Here is a 13699-nt window from a genome sequence, read left to right as displayed (position 1 = left end):
ATTCTCTCCCCCATCCCACCAGGGTGGGGGGAGCAAGCAAGCGGCTGTGTGGTGCTCAGTTGCCAACTGAGGTTAAACCACGACAAATACAATTCTCAGTCAGGTCCATATGAAATGAGTGCATCCATTAACAGCAGAACCCAGGAACCATGACTCTTAAAGAACATGCATTGCAATAATGCCTAACAATATTTAGCCTGTTGTCCTCTTAAAATATACCTAACTGAACTGTGACTCTTAAGCACAAAGATCCATTTCTCTGTTCCTCAAATGCAAATACCTAGATGATGACCCAAGTGTGATGTTCGTTCGCATTACCCTTATTTACTCATAGAACTTCACAGATTTGACAGAATTGTTCACACAAAATTACCTCATAATGCAGGACTCTTGCAAGATATTAAATACAAACTGGTTTTGCACCTACTTACCAACGCCATACAGCATCAGTTGAAACATTCCAGAGTGGAGATCAACAAATACATGTAGGCACTCTGATCGACCACATGGTTCCAAAATCGGAATTACAAGAGTTGGAAGAGCCGTCTCAATGAATGCTAAACAAAAATTGATGTTAATAATTTGACACAAAACTCAAGCTCATCATATTAAAACTTAGCCCATTATAATTACAAAACCCGTTTGTTTTTATAGAAGCAATCTTCACTTGCACATTATTATACTGTTAACATAAAAAGGGAATTGAATGTAAGAACTTCTCTGTGAAAACAGTGCTACTAACAAACCAACGAGAAAAGACGAGCCAAATTTGAAAGAGATTATTAATCCTTGAGTATCTTTTAACTCACTGCTTCATGATTATAAGCTCAATTTGAATCCCAACAGTTTCAACAACAGTTTAAGCAAAGTCTCATCCAAAGCCAGCTCAAGACAGTGGAGGATTTGCTTTCAATTCTGAACACGTACAAGTTTTACAATAGGCAACTTTTAACCCTTCAACCCAGACTACAATGTTCTACCAGCTCCATCTATTATACTACATTTAGAGGTATAAATATTTTACAGTTATCAATGCAGAATAATTTAAAGCTGTCTTGTTAATTCTGAACACATCTCCCTTTATTTTTTCATATTTTTTATTTAAACTAATGAAAACAAGAAACACCAAGAAAAAAGGAAACCATTCCTAGGCACAAATGGAAATTAACTGGAAATAAACTTCAGTAGAAAACACATACAATTGTCATTAACATTGTAGCTCTTAAGAATGGCTTTCAGCTCCTGGAGTTTTTGATGAGATCTTGCATGGACACTGTCTATTAGGAGTTTTTCTATTGACAGGTGGTCAATCTGTAAAAAAGGAATGTACTTGAGCAAGTTCAAATTCGATGTGTAGACTTTATGCATTAGCACACTGGAACAAAGCTACATAACTTAATAAAACAATCACTTAAGAAAAAATTTGCCCAGAACTGTGGCGAACCAAGCAAACTATTAACTTGAGTGTTTGGATTACTATAAAATACAACAAACTAACATAAGATCCTGTCTGTGCAGCAAGCAGTGGGAGGGTTTTTGAGAGAAGATTAAAAAAAAAAAAAGTAAAAGAAAAGGAGTTTCACAGACTATGCTGTTTCCACTCCCTGTGCAGACATACCTGTTCTGGATCAAGGCCAGACTGTTTTCCAGTTTAGCATGCACCCGTTTATAACTAAGTTAAGCTAAGGAAAAAAAAAAACCCACAACAAACCACAACCCCCCCCAAAACAACACTGTATTAGAATATGGTTACCTCTACACAAACACATATGTAGCTCTAGCATGAAATACAACACACTAGTTCTAGTCCTGCTAACGGGGCAACAATGCAGTCAGTGAAGGTGCAGTGGCAGACAGTGACTATGAGCAACCCTACTGAACCCAGGAGTACCTAGAGGCTTGTTGCACTGCCAGTGCTGAAGCTTATGCCACCACTTATATTAACTGTAGCTTATTTGTGCAACCTAAATTAAAACATTCACATTTATATCCATTCACATTACAGTCATATTATTTACATATTTTGCATAAGCAAAGCTACAGATTACTGCAAAACCTTTTTCTAGTTAACCTCACACTGCTTGGAAAACTGTTCAAGGTGAATTAAACTCAAATTTTCTTCTAGCATAAGAGATAAATGCAGAAGAGGTTTATACCAGAACAGAATTATACAGAATTTCAGTACATGCCTCCGTATATACCAGAATGACCTTCCCCTAAAGACTAGCTTTCCAAGACAAGGCCTTAAAAATCAAGTGTTTATCCATCCACAAAAGCATTTCAACTCAGCAGCTGCTATGAGTTAAATCTTCCTCACAAACAAGTGACTACAGGTTCTATAGCTACATCAAATTTTCAGTAGGTTAATGTATAATAACCTGCTTAGACAAACATATTTGTTCGTGCCACTGTTTTATATAGTATCTTAAATAAACAGAAACACAGTGTGCTATCTACGTCATTACAGCCAAGATCATTATTCAAACACTAGAACAGCAGTGTATATACCATAGCTGATAAATTTTTTAAGCTCAGAGCAAGTAGTTATAAAGGGAGTCAGTGTTAACTTTGATAAATCTCAAATTTACAGTGGCCTCGTATCTTAATCTACAGTCTGTAGACCTGATTCAGTGAGGTTAGGTTGCATCAGCTCCAGTGGAACTTCAGCAGACGTTCTAGATAAAGCACATTTTCCTGGATTTAGGCATAAATACAATACCTTCACTAAATTAACTGTACATTTAGTAGCCTAAATATGTTAATTGAGGCTATTAAATGAGTGAATTTAGTATATATTTACTATACTAATAGTAGAATTTCTACTATGGAAATAGAGTACAAGGCTACTATGCTCCACTAAGTTTCCCACATTCCTCTGTTGCCCAGACATATGAAGTTCTTGACATTCACCATATAGAGACTTGTCTGTCAGACTTGGTAAACAAGATGGGCCAAGAGGCTCAGATACCAAGTATGTACAGTAGGTGAAGGCTATCATCAGTAGAAGGTTCTGTAAGACAGGTGAAGAATCTGAGCTGGAGAGTTTCTCCCTGTGGAAAAACTGTACTGAAAGTTTGAAAACTACACCATTCACTCCAGTTCATTAACTCTCTTAAAAAACCCAAACACTGTAAGAAGTAGTGACAAACGCACATCCTGATATATCACAGCCAGACTTGCCGAGGAACTTACAGAAGACTTATTATAAAACCTAGAATGCAGTTTCCCTTAGATATCATTAACCAAGATCTAGAATTATCACCAGTGAAGCCTTAATCCGAGCAGGAAGTTGACTGCAGTTACCCATTTTGGATCATTTCAACAATCCCACTTCAACATATGGGAATTTGAATAATACAAAGGCACATTCAAATAGGCCACATGACATAATCTGGTCAGTGATAATGTAAAACCAAGCTTCACCTAACACTTGTAACAAGTAAACCACATTAGCTCTTTTGCACAAGATTTCCAAATCATAATGTAAGATTTTCTGAAGTGAATAGCACTGCTGGGTAGCGAACTCAACCAACATGGGGACGCTGATTTTCAGAGGAAGTTTACACAGCATCTCCAAGACAGGAAAGGGAAGAACTGGCTCTCTCTAAAGCATTCCAAGCCAAACACTAAACGTAACTGACACTTCGCTGTTGTTTCCCCCCCAGCCTCAGCATTCTGTCTCACAAGTCGTACATAATGCACTGTAAAGTAAGTGTAATTTTTAAGATGAAGTCAAGGCCAATAATTTGTAACAACAATTTTAGGTCCCAACATAAACACACCACAACCTAGAGTAACTGCTGACTAGAAATCTTTGATTCTATTTAAAGAGCTGTTTCTAAGTGAAACAAACTGACAATGCAAAGCATTTTTAAGACTTTGATTTATAAAACTAGATGCCTACTGTGAAGTAAACCTTTACCTTCATGGCTCTTTCCATCAGTTTGGAATCACAGGCTGGCAGTGGAGGCTCATGAGATATTTGTAAGGGTTTTGAGACATCAGTCTCATCAATTTTAATAGTGACCTTATGAACAGACGCGGTCCCCGTTTTCCTGCCAAGCACCTGTTGACTTAAAATAAAGAGAATAATTAAACCATGTAACTGGAATAGCAGAAAATATGCTTTTCAGTAGCTAATCCTTGATTCTGAGAGTTCTGCATAAAAATAACATTACGTCAGCTGAACTGAAAAAAAGCATTTGTTTTAGTTTACATTTTAATGCAGAATGGTTAGTAAACTATAACTACATAAAGAAGTTTTAGATGGCTGCAAATTCAACACAGCACCAGAAGACCACTTGGATTGCTTTTTTAAATTTTATCTAGTGCAAGTCGAGCAATAAATATAGTGAAAGACTGACAAAGAATTGTCTAATTCATTGAGTCAGATATCCGCATAAATATGAGCTGATTTATGACTGTATCCATTGTTCTCCTGTACATTAATGTACATCCCTCACTTCTTTGAAAGTCAAGCAACATGTTTAGGTACTTAATTACAAGAAGTTAGGAGTCTCACATCAAAAAGAAAGTACAATTCTGAAAATTCTGACTCAAGCTTAGTAAATGAAAACCCTCCTATTATTTCATTTATTGTTTGTTAAGAGCCCTTTTAAAATTAACTTACTTCCAAACAGAGAGCGAGAGACATTTCCCTGCATGATATCGCTCCACTTGCACAAGGTCACCCCAGCGCTCTCGAATCAGCATTAGTGTTTGTGAATGCAAGACTTCCAACTGAAGTGCTAAGCAGAAGGAGTCTAACGAACAGAGTTAAGAAAATGTAAGACCCCCAAAGAATCTGTACACTACATAAATCCACTTGTCACAAAAGTCAGAGAAGATGCTGTCTGAAAACACAGTAATGTACTAATCCAGAGATAAAGACATATAAACAGCATCAAATATTTCTCAAAGTTTCTTTTGCTTTTTTTAAAACTCTTATCTAGGGCAGAGTGTTAGACAAGAGTGACACAATAGCTTTCTTTTATAGATTTTAACCCTGATCATCTTTTAGGGAAAAGAAGATTACTAACAAAGAAATTCAATTCACCCTATAGTTACCACTAACCCCATCTTCCATGGTCACCCTAAAATAACATGATTCTATTTGTTTCTGCAGAAGCTGTTTCACTGAAAACAGTTTCACATTGTCAAGCAATTTGCCCTTTGCACGTAGAAAGTCACTGCGCTACTTCCTGCAGATGCTATATCCCATTTTATTATTCACACAGGTGCAATACAGTTAACACACCATCATCACCTTACTGCAGTTCTTAGTAGTAAGAACTGTCAGCTCCCATACCTTCCAAGTCAGCACTGTATTCTATCTCTGGAATTAGCACATGCAGCCAGTTGCTGCTGCACTGATTTACCACACAACCTGCTGTCTTGAGTACCTCACCTTTACCTTTGCTGATTAAGTGTGTAAAATCAAATTTTACATGCTGGCACGTGAGAATAACTGCTTCCAAGACCATCATTTTTACTCCACATCCAGACATTTCCCCCTAGCTTAATAGGGAATCCATCTTTCTTGACCTCCAGCTACTAGGAAGAGCAAGGCTACATTACACAGCTTATTCAGAAGCAACTTTCAGAAGGATACGCAGACAGCTGTACATGTCCTGAAGTGGCTTTTCATCAGCAAACAACCGTGACTGGACCAACTGATGGATGAAGTTGACCTGCATGCTGTGAACCAAGGCTCGACCATCTTTCGTGAATTAAAAATAATTCACATTAGACATCAGGAAAATACATGTTTAAAATAATTAAATAAGATAACAAATTAAAAATAAAAAAAAGATACAACTGAACTGAGCAATTTCCATACCAGAATTTCTAACAAAATAACAAAATCCTTCGTCTACTCCGGAAATTTCAGTCTACTACACTGTCACAGTCTACCATTGTTAAGGTATCAAAAGCACATAGAGCGAGGTGAGAACAGGACAAGTATATACAGCTTCATTATCTTAAGTTGGGATATGCAAAAGACCCTGTATAAACAAGACCTATAAGGCATCAGAGATGAATATCATGTTAAAAAGAAAGTGTAAAGGTTTGATTTTTTTTACCACCAGTTTCCTTGTCTTCAACCAAAATTTCCAGTTTGAGAAGGCGCCAAGGGATGTCAGGGTCATCACCCATCACTGTCAAGGTGGCCTCAAACTCACCCTCAACTCGGAACTTCACACGGCCATTGGCTAAGGAAGAAAAAAATGTTTTATTTCACTCAGTCTCCTAAGATGCCTCAAAATACCAGTGTGGTAGCTCCTGGCACTCACAATGGATTACTTCCCTACAGTTTCTGCTCTGTTGCATATGTTTCTTTGCAACTCCTAAGGCTTCACAGTTGCTTCTGCAACAGAACCAGTGTCAATAAGCAGCATGGACAGACGTCCCAAACTGTCCTGAACAGCAGCGCTTTAGTCAAGACAACTTGTTAACACTTGTGCTACTATAATACAGAGTAACATTGAGCTGACTACCAGCCTGACAAGTTACACAAACAAAACCTCTAGCTTAATTTTTCCAATCCTTTGCTATATCAACAGTGAATACTTTAAGCAATATTCAAAAGAGGTTCAGAACGCGATCTCAGCCCAGGCTGAAATCTAGTTCTGGAAACACATCTCACTGCAAACCATTTATTTAACATTAAAATATTATAACTCCATTTTCACGTGAGGAAGATAATCTTTTGCATAATTCATATATATGCACACAAGCAAAGATTACGTACACTATTTATCTAATTGACATATATATCCTCACACTGGTATCAGTTTCAAGAACTGGGAACAAAGACTCAAAACTATGTAAGCAAGGTCATGAAGAGAATGAGCTGCAGAGCAAACAATTTAGTACAAGTCCTTACTATAAACTGTGGGTCAACCTTCTTCTCAATCACTTAACAAAATATGCCATATACCTTTACAATTATAGACATACAGAAATATTCCTATAGAAATTTTAACCGTTTTAACTCATGGAGTTTCATTTTCAAAAGCATTCCACATATGCTCTTAAACCAAACCAAACCCCAAAATAGAAACTAATAGTCATTGAAATGTTTAGTTAACTGAAAAATTTGAAGAGCTCAGACATATATCCATTTATATGTCCGTTAGACAAAAATGGCTCTAACACTGATATTGCAAGCATTCACACAGGGACCAGTGGAAACTAAGATTTTTCAGAAACATCTTTGATCTAGGTCCGTGGGGTATGGTTTACACATGGCTAACCCTGTCTTAGTGAAAAGCATGGACTAGGTCCATTCCAGTCCTATTCTCTGTGATTCTGCAATAACCTAGTCCAGTTTATAGCCATCTTTCCTGTAAAAAGGTCATCTTAATGTCTACCACTACTTGGGCTAAATGAAAATAGAGATCTGAAAACAGATTAAAAGATCTAGCACTGCAGTGAGCCACAGAACAAAAGGCACGCATAAATATGAACAGATTCTATGCATGAAGATGAGTACCAAAACAGATTAAAAAAGCAACATTAGAGTGACTTGTTTAAGCTAAAGTTCAAAGAGTTTCTAGAGAAAGGCCTAACAGTTTAACTAAATTGCATTTTAAAATTAACTTAAGGTAAAGCAATTACATTGTTAGGCCTAAGACTCTTTCATAACACATTTGCAGAAAGAACAAGACAATGTCTACAACCTTTTGCCATTACCTGCACATGATTTCTTCTTGAAAATAAGTAATATTTCAGCAATATTATCAGGGCTCTCATTTTTCAAAAGGGGAAAAGACATATTTTGATGTCATACAGAGACAGGATCCTAGTCTTAATAGATTAAGCATGCCTAATAGTCTCACTTAAGCTATCTTTTAGCTTTGGTTTAGCACTAAAGCAACAATTTTAAATCAGCCTGCAATAACGTATTCTTCAAAAAGTAATTCCAGTTCTTACCAACTGTAAGATTTGCCAGCTGTGGAGGGAGATCTGTAGTCACTAGTCGATGTCGAAGAATCTGGTTTAGCTGATGAAGCGTAGTTTGCTTCTCACTTTTTGTTATTGGGTCAGGAGGGATTATTTTATCCTGTTAAAATAAACACGAACAAATCTACGTATCTCAATCATGTGTAACACATTGACAGTAGGAATGGTGAAAATTAACGAGACTAGAAGTCTGAAAATATAAATACTACAGGCCATTACACAGGAGCCAAGTTTTGTATCTTACATTCAGATTTGTTTTCTAGTTGATTACGTTTTACCCGAGACTGACCACTGAATAAAACTGCTCAACTTGGATCATGAAATAAATTCAGGGCCTTACATCAGGCTAAACTTGTTTTTAAATACTAAGATTTGAAAGCCAATCCTTATCTGTAGCTATAGATCTAAGTCACAGGTACTACTGTTTATATTACTTCACAAAATCCTGTTATTCTGCATTTTATCAGTAAGAAAAGGCAGCAGCATTAAAGAGAGCTGTAAGTATTTCAGTACATTTCCAAATACAGGCAAAACCTCTAAGAACAACAGATGTCAATATCTCCTTTCCACACTTCATTTTTCTAGGATGGTGGCTTAGCATGTGCAAATACTTAAAGAACCAAGGAAGAAGAGTTGCTACTAGAGCAGAACTAGCTTAAATGGAGAGAACGTTTTACTGGGAAAGCATAACTTGTTCAAATAGGAAGTGCTCTGCATGAGAAACTGACACTACAGAGACTTGGCACTAGGCCTGTATTAAGCTACAGTTCCATTTGCACATAGACAATTAGTTTCATTAACATGCATGTGACACCGTAGCGGGGACTCCCCCCCGCCCCCAGACATACAGTAGCATTATTTACCCTAATGCAGGTAGGCAGACGCGGGTACGATCCAGTTGTCAGAACATCAATAGCATATGGGATAGCAAAACTAGGTAGACGAGCGTGAACCAAAGCATCTCTAGCTAGCGATGCCAGACGATCAGCAGTGTCCACAAACAGAATGGCTTGCTGATCTAAAAAACTTGATATCATCTGTAGAGGACAAGGAGGGGTGGGGAAGATATGTGTCCAAAAAACCGCACAAATCAATGCCCCTTTATATTCAGTTCATCTAGTGCACATGACTGAGCTGATTTTATCTGTCACTTCCAATTCAAGGGATCACATCTATAAAACAAAGAAAGAATGAATATTCTGGCCATTTCTTACATTTGTATGCAAGGACGCTTTAAATCTGCATGCCATTTCTGATGCTGTGGAGGATCTGTAAAGCCTCACAGCTCTTTATCTGATGTTTGCTACTGGAATGTAACCGTACTTGTTTGCAATCACTCGGGGCTTGTTTTTTGCAACATTCTGGACTTTATTCTTATTTAACCAAGAGCAGGATGAAAGCGATAATAAGAACTAACACACTGAGATCACCATCTTCCCTGTCCTATCACCTAACCCCAAAGCACTCCTCAAACTATGTGGAGACAAGCCTTTCTTTTTTTGCCACTGATGAGTTTTTGGGAACATGAGCTATTAAAAGACAAGATTATACAATTTCTAAATAGGAAGAAATTGGTTATAATTTAATATTCATTTGCCTATGAAATAGGCTTGTTTTTTTTTAACTTCTATACTAAGGAGAAGCTAGGGTGTACCAAAATCCTGTATCACTTAGAGATTATTTCATACCAAACTCTGTTGCTAACTTACCGCACATTTTTCCACCTTTCCAGCATTATTAGCCCATTTGACTAAGGCTAACAAACGAACAAACAGTTGACGCGTGCGACTTGCAAACTGCACTATTTCTATTTTTCTGGAAAAAAACAAATGTACATTAAGCCAGTGCTCAGATATATAAGAATGCTGCAATTTAACTCTGTGCCAATAAAAAAAGCTGTAAAGATAACTTCTAATTGTGTTAATGGAGGCATCACTAATATATGGCTTGTTTGATTAGAACATGAAAAAAAAGAGAGGTCACTGTTCTGAATACCTAAATGCTAACAACATACATGGATTCGAACCAACCAAGACTGTCTGGGCAAACAAAAAAGCATACTCACATGAATCAATCACTGATTTTAAGAGAAACAATTCCATAGCGAACTCAACTGAATTATTTTTATACCTTTTACAGGATTTCCCCAGGGCTTATGATTAAGTTTAAAGTACACAAGGCAATATACCTAAGGGTTACAGGACCTGGCAGTAACATTACACTGACATTCACTAACACACACACAAAAAAATTATAAAACCCCCCCAAAACAGATATTAAACAAAGTATCACTCTAGTATTTTAAGACCTCTTTACACAGTATGTTACAATATGCTACCATTTTGCCAGGAAAGGGGGTGGTGGTGGGGAAGACCACAAACCCCCCCCATCCTTTTACTCTCCTCCCCATTCCCACCTTGCAAAGAAATTGGGATAAGGAGAAATTACTGATAGTCAATATTCCTCCCACTGGGCTTCGTATGAGATAGTCAAAATGAGGCAGTGTATGTTTGCATGTCTTAAGAGTTATTTTTCGTAAAAGAGAACGTAATAGGAGCACACCCAGATTTTCCCCCTTCATTACAGATCTACATTGTAGATACATTAGACAAGACATGCAGATCCACAGTGTAGATCTGTAATACCGTACACTCTGAAATGCCATTTCATCTACTGTTTATAGAGGTTTTCCTCCCTTTCTACACGTTCAATTCACTAATTTCACCATGGTTTTCTAGTTACTTTGAAAAAAAAAAAATCCACTATGTTTCAACCTGATACGGTTTTCTAAAGTAACAAAAGCATTTGGACAAAAAGAACGTTAATCAGTGCAACAGATATTGGCCTCTACCAAACAGAAGTTGCACCTCCTTCTGATCCTAATCTGTAAAACACATACTCACAGAGCAAGCCTGTTTCTGCTGAAAGTGTTGGTGTAATGAGGTTAACTCTTTTGTGCAATACATAAAGCATAATCTGCTTGTAGCAGCTGACCATTTAGGCCAGAAGTACAACTAATACCATCTGGTTCAGTTTCTTGCATTAAACACTACAAACCGCATCCACAAACTTGGGCATTAAGCCAATAACTTCTCTGGGTTCTAGGGCATATGTTTTAGAATGGCATTCAGCCCGATATTAAGATTTCAAGTGGTGGACAAGCCGCTATATGTACATACTGCTCTAATAGTAACTACACTATGAAAACAAGATGTTGAGAATTTTGAAAGATTCAGAAAAACTTTATGGGATTTGAAAGATGTCTACAGTGAGACTTTAGAAAGCCAGTAATCTCTCAGACAAACTCCATATAAAAGTTGCTAAAATCTAGTAGTTATGTCAATCAAACTTCTGTGGTGAAAACAGCATGAAAGCAAGAAAAATTCAAACTGATGTTCTGTGACCGGAAATCAAAGGTAGACAAACCTCCCCACCAGACCCCCCAAGAAACAGAAAGGAGGACAGCAATTTAATAATGAAAATTATTGCTAAAACTAGACACACTATTCTGTGGTAGTGGTACTGTTGTACAGTACGTGGTAACTGTTCCACTAATACCACATGTATGAAGATACAGAAGACTTGTTACTTCTACTTGACAGAATCCTGCTTCCAGAACCACCACCACCATCCCTGAATGACGACTGCTTTGGCAATTCACATCCATCTACTTCTCTACTACGAACCCAAAGTCTTTCAATTTTGCTGTGTTCCTTTGTCCTTCATTATAGGTACAGGACCTTATGCTGGGCTGCACAAAAATTTTTATTCAAGGAAGATGAAACTTAAGGAAAGAGTACGTTTACAAGGCCTATAAAAGCAAAGCACAGCACATTAAAAAGCTTTCCAATGACCACAGTACTCAATGCATTTTTTACCTTGGTCTTTACTGGTAAGTTCCGATCTCAGGGGTTTTAGATCCTTCAAACTAGTGGCTGAGTCTGGGGGAGCGAAGCATTAGCTACAGTAGAAGAATACCAAGTTAAGGACCACTTAAGCAAGCTTGACACACAAAAGTCCATTGGAGTGGATGGGATGCATCCAAGGGTGCTGAGGGAGCTGACTCATGCCATTGTAAAATTGCTCTCTATCATTTTCAAAAGGCCATAGTGATCAAAGGTCTTGATGACTGGAAGAAGGCAAACATCATGCCCTTCTTCAGGAAGGATCTAGGGACCTACAAACCAGTTGGCCTAAGCTCAGTTAAGAAGAAAATTCAGAGAACAAATCTTTCCAGAAGCTACATCCAGATAAATAACGAACATGAAAGTAGCCTGGGAACAGCCATCACAGATTTGCCAAGGGCAAACCACCCCTGATCAACGCAATTGCCTTCTACAGGATGAACAGCTCTGTGATCAAGGGGAGAAAAGAAGATGCATTTACACTGACATGCCATCAGCTTTTGACAAGATCTCCCATAGTATCCTTGCAGTCAAGCTGGTGAGATATGGCATGGGTAAGTGGACTGACTACAAGGTAGGTGAAAAACTGGCTGCACTGCCAGAAATAAAAGGCTGTGACTGGCTACCAGTTGGATTTCTTTAATGCTGGTTACTAGTGGTGTTCCTTAAGGGTCAATACTGGGGCCAATACAGTTTAACTCCCCCATCAACAACCTGCATGATGTGAAGGAATGCACTCTCTGAAAATTTGCAGGTGGTGCCAAACTGATAGGAGCAAACAGAGGGACCTCAGCTGGCTGGAGGAACTGGTTGACAGGAACCTCATGAAGTTCAGCAAAACCACATGCCAAGTCCTGCATCTGGAACCAAACACTCTAATGTAACAGCACAGGCTGGGTACTAAGCAGCAGCTGGGCAGTGGCTCTGCAGAAGTGGACCTGGGAGTCCCGGTGGACAGGCATCAGCAATGTGCCCTTGCAACAGTGACAGGCTTTATTCGCACCGGCGCAGCCTAGGTCAAGGAAAGGCATTATTCACCTTGAGTCAGCATTTGTGAGACTGCATCTGAAGCACTATGTCCAGTTTTAGACTCCCTAACCAAGAAAGGTACTGCCGTACAGAAGTGGGTTAGGGGCTGGAACACGTGACATATAAGGAGGTGCTGAGGAAGCTGTGTTTGCTTATGCTTAAGAAGAGAAGGCTATGGTGAGATCCTACTGCCGTCTTCAAATATCTAAAGGGGTGTTGTAGAGAAGATGGAACCAGACTCTTCTCAAAAGTGCAAAAGGCTGAGGGACAACAGCCACAAACTAAAACAGTGAAAAACTAGTTAGACGTTAGGAAAATAAATGAAGAAACACACAGAGAGGCGGTCAAAGACTGAAGAAGGTTGCCCAGAAAGGTTGCAGGATTTCTATCCTTGGATATTTAAAACCCAACTGAATATGACGCTGAGCAACCTGAACCAAACTCTGAAACTGTCTTTTACTTCAAGCAGAGGGTTGGACCAGCTATCTCCAAAGTACCATTCCAACCGGAACTATTATCTGTGTCTATGAAAGGAGTGACATAACAGTCATTTTGTTATTAGAACAGAATGGAATTCAATGTTTCACAAAAATTAGGTGTGTAATTGCACTATTGTTGAAGTCACGAATAACATGTTTTTACAACAGTTCTGAATGCCTTTTTTTTTTTTAATCTTGTGTAGATGATAGAGTGTTTGCTGCAAGTTTGAGAAGTAACAGTCTTGTTCACTAACTACTGCAAAACCAGTAGGAAAACTGCCTGTTTTTAGGAAAACAGTATGTTTATGTAGTTCTTGGAAG

General features: G+C 38.2%; 1 protein-coding gene across 1 annotated transcript in view; it reads right to left on the bottom strand.

Moving 5' to 3' along the window:
* Window positions 1-13699, bottom strand: part of MED14 (mediator complex subunit 14) — a 54905-nt gene that overhangs the window by 21450 nt on the left and 19756 nt on the right. Inside the window, exons 7-15 of the mRNA XM_009318909.1 lie at window positions 9675-9780; window positions 8829-9002; window positions 7936-8065; window positions 6084-6212; window positions 5612-5719; window positions 4631-4763; window positions 3923-4073; window positions 1200-1311; window positions 432-557 (exon numbers count right to left, since the gene is read on the bottom strand). Of these exons, the coding sequence (XP_009317184.1) occupies window positions 432-557; window positions 1200-1311; window positions 3923-4073; window positions 4631-4763; window positions 5612-5719; window positions 6084-6212; window positions 7936-8065; window positions 8829-9002; window positions 9675-9780 (1169 nt within the window). The remainder of the gene's footprint in view (window positions 1-431; window positions 558-1199; window positions 1312-3922; window positions 4074-4630; window positions 4764-5611; window positions 5720-6083; window positions 6213-7935; window positions 8066-8828; window positions 9003-9674; window positions 9781-13699) is intronic.

This window comes from Pygoscelis adeliae, unplaced genomic scaffold (assembly GCF_000699105.1).
Source record: "Pygoscelis adeliae isolate BGI_AS28 unplaced genomic scaffold, ASM69910v1 Scaffold92, whole genome shotgun sequence".
Lineage (NCBI taxonomy): Eukaryota > Metazoa > Chordata > Aves > Sphenisciformes > Spheniscidae > Pygoscelis > Pygoscelis adeliae.
The sequence above is the reverse complement of the archived record's forward strand: the minus strand, read 5'-3'. Positions and strand labels throughout refer to the sequence as shown.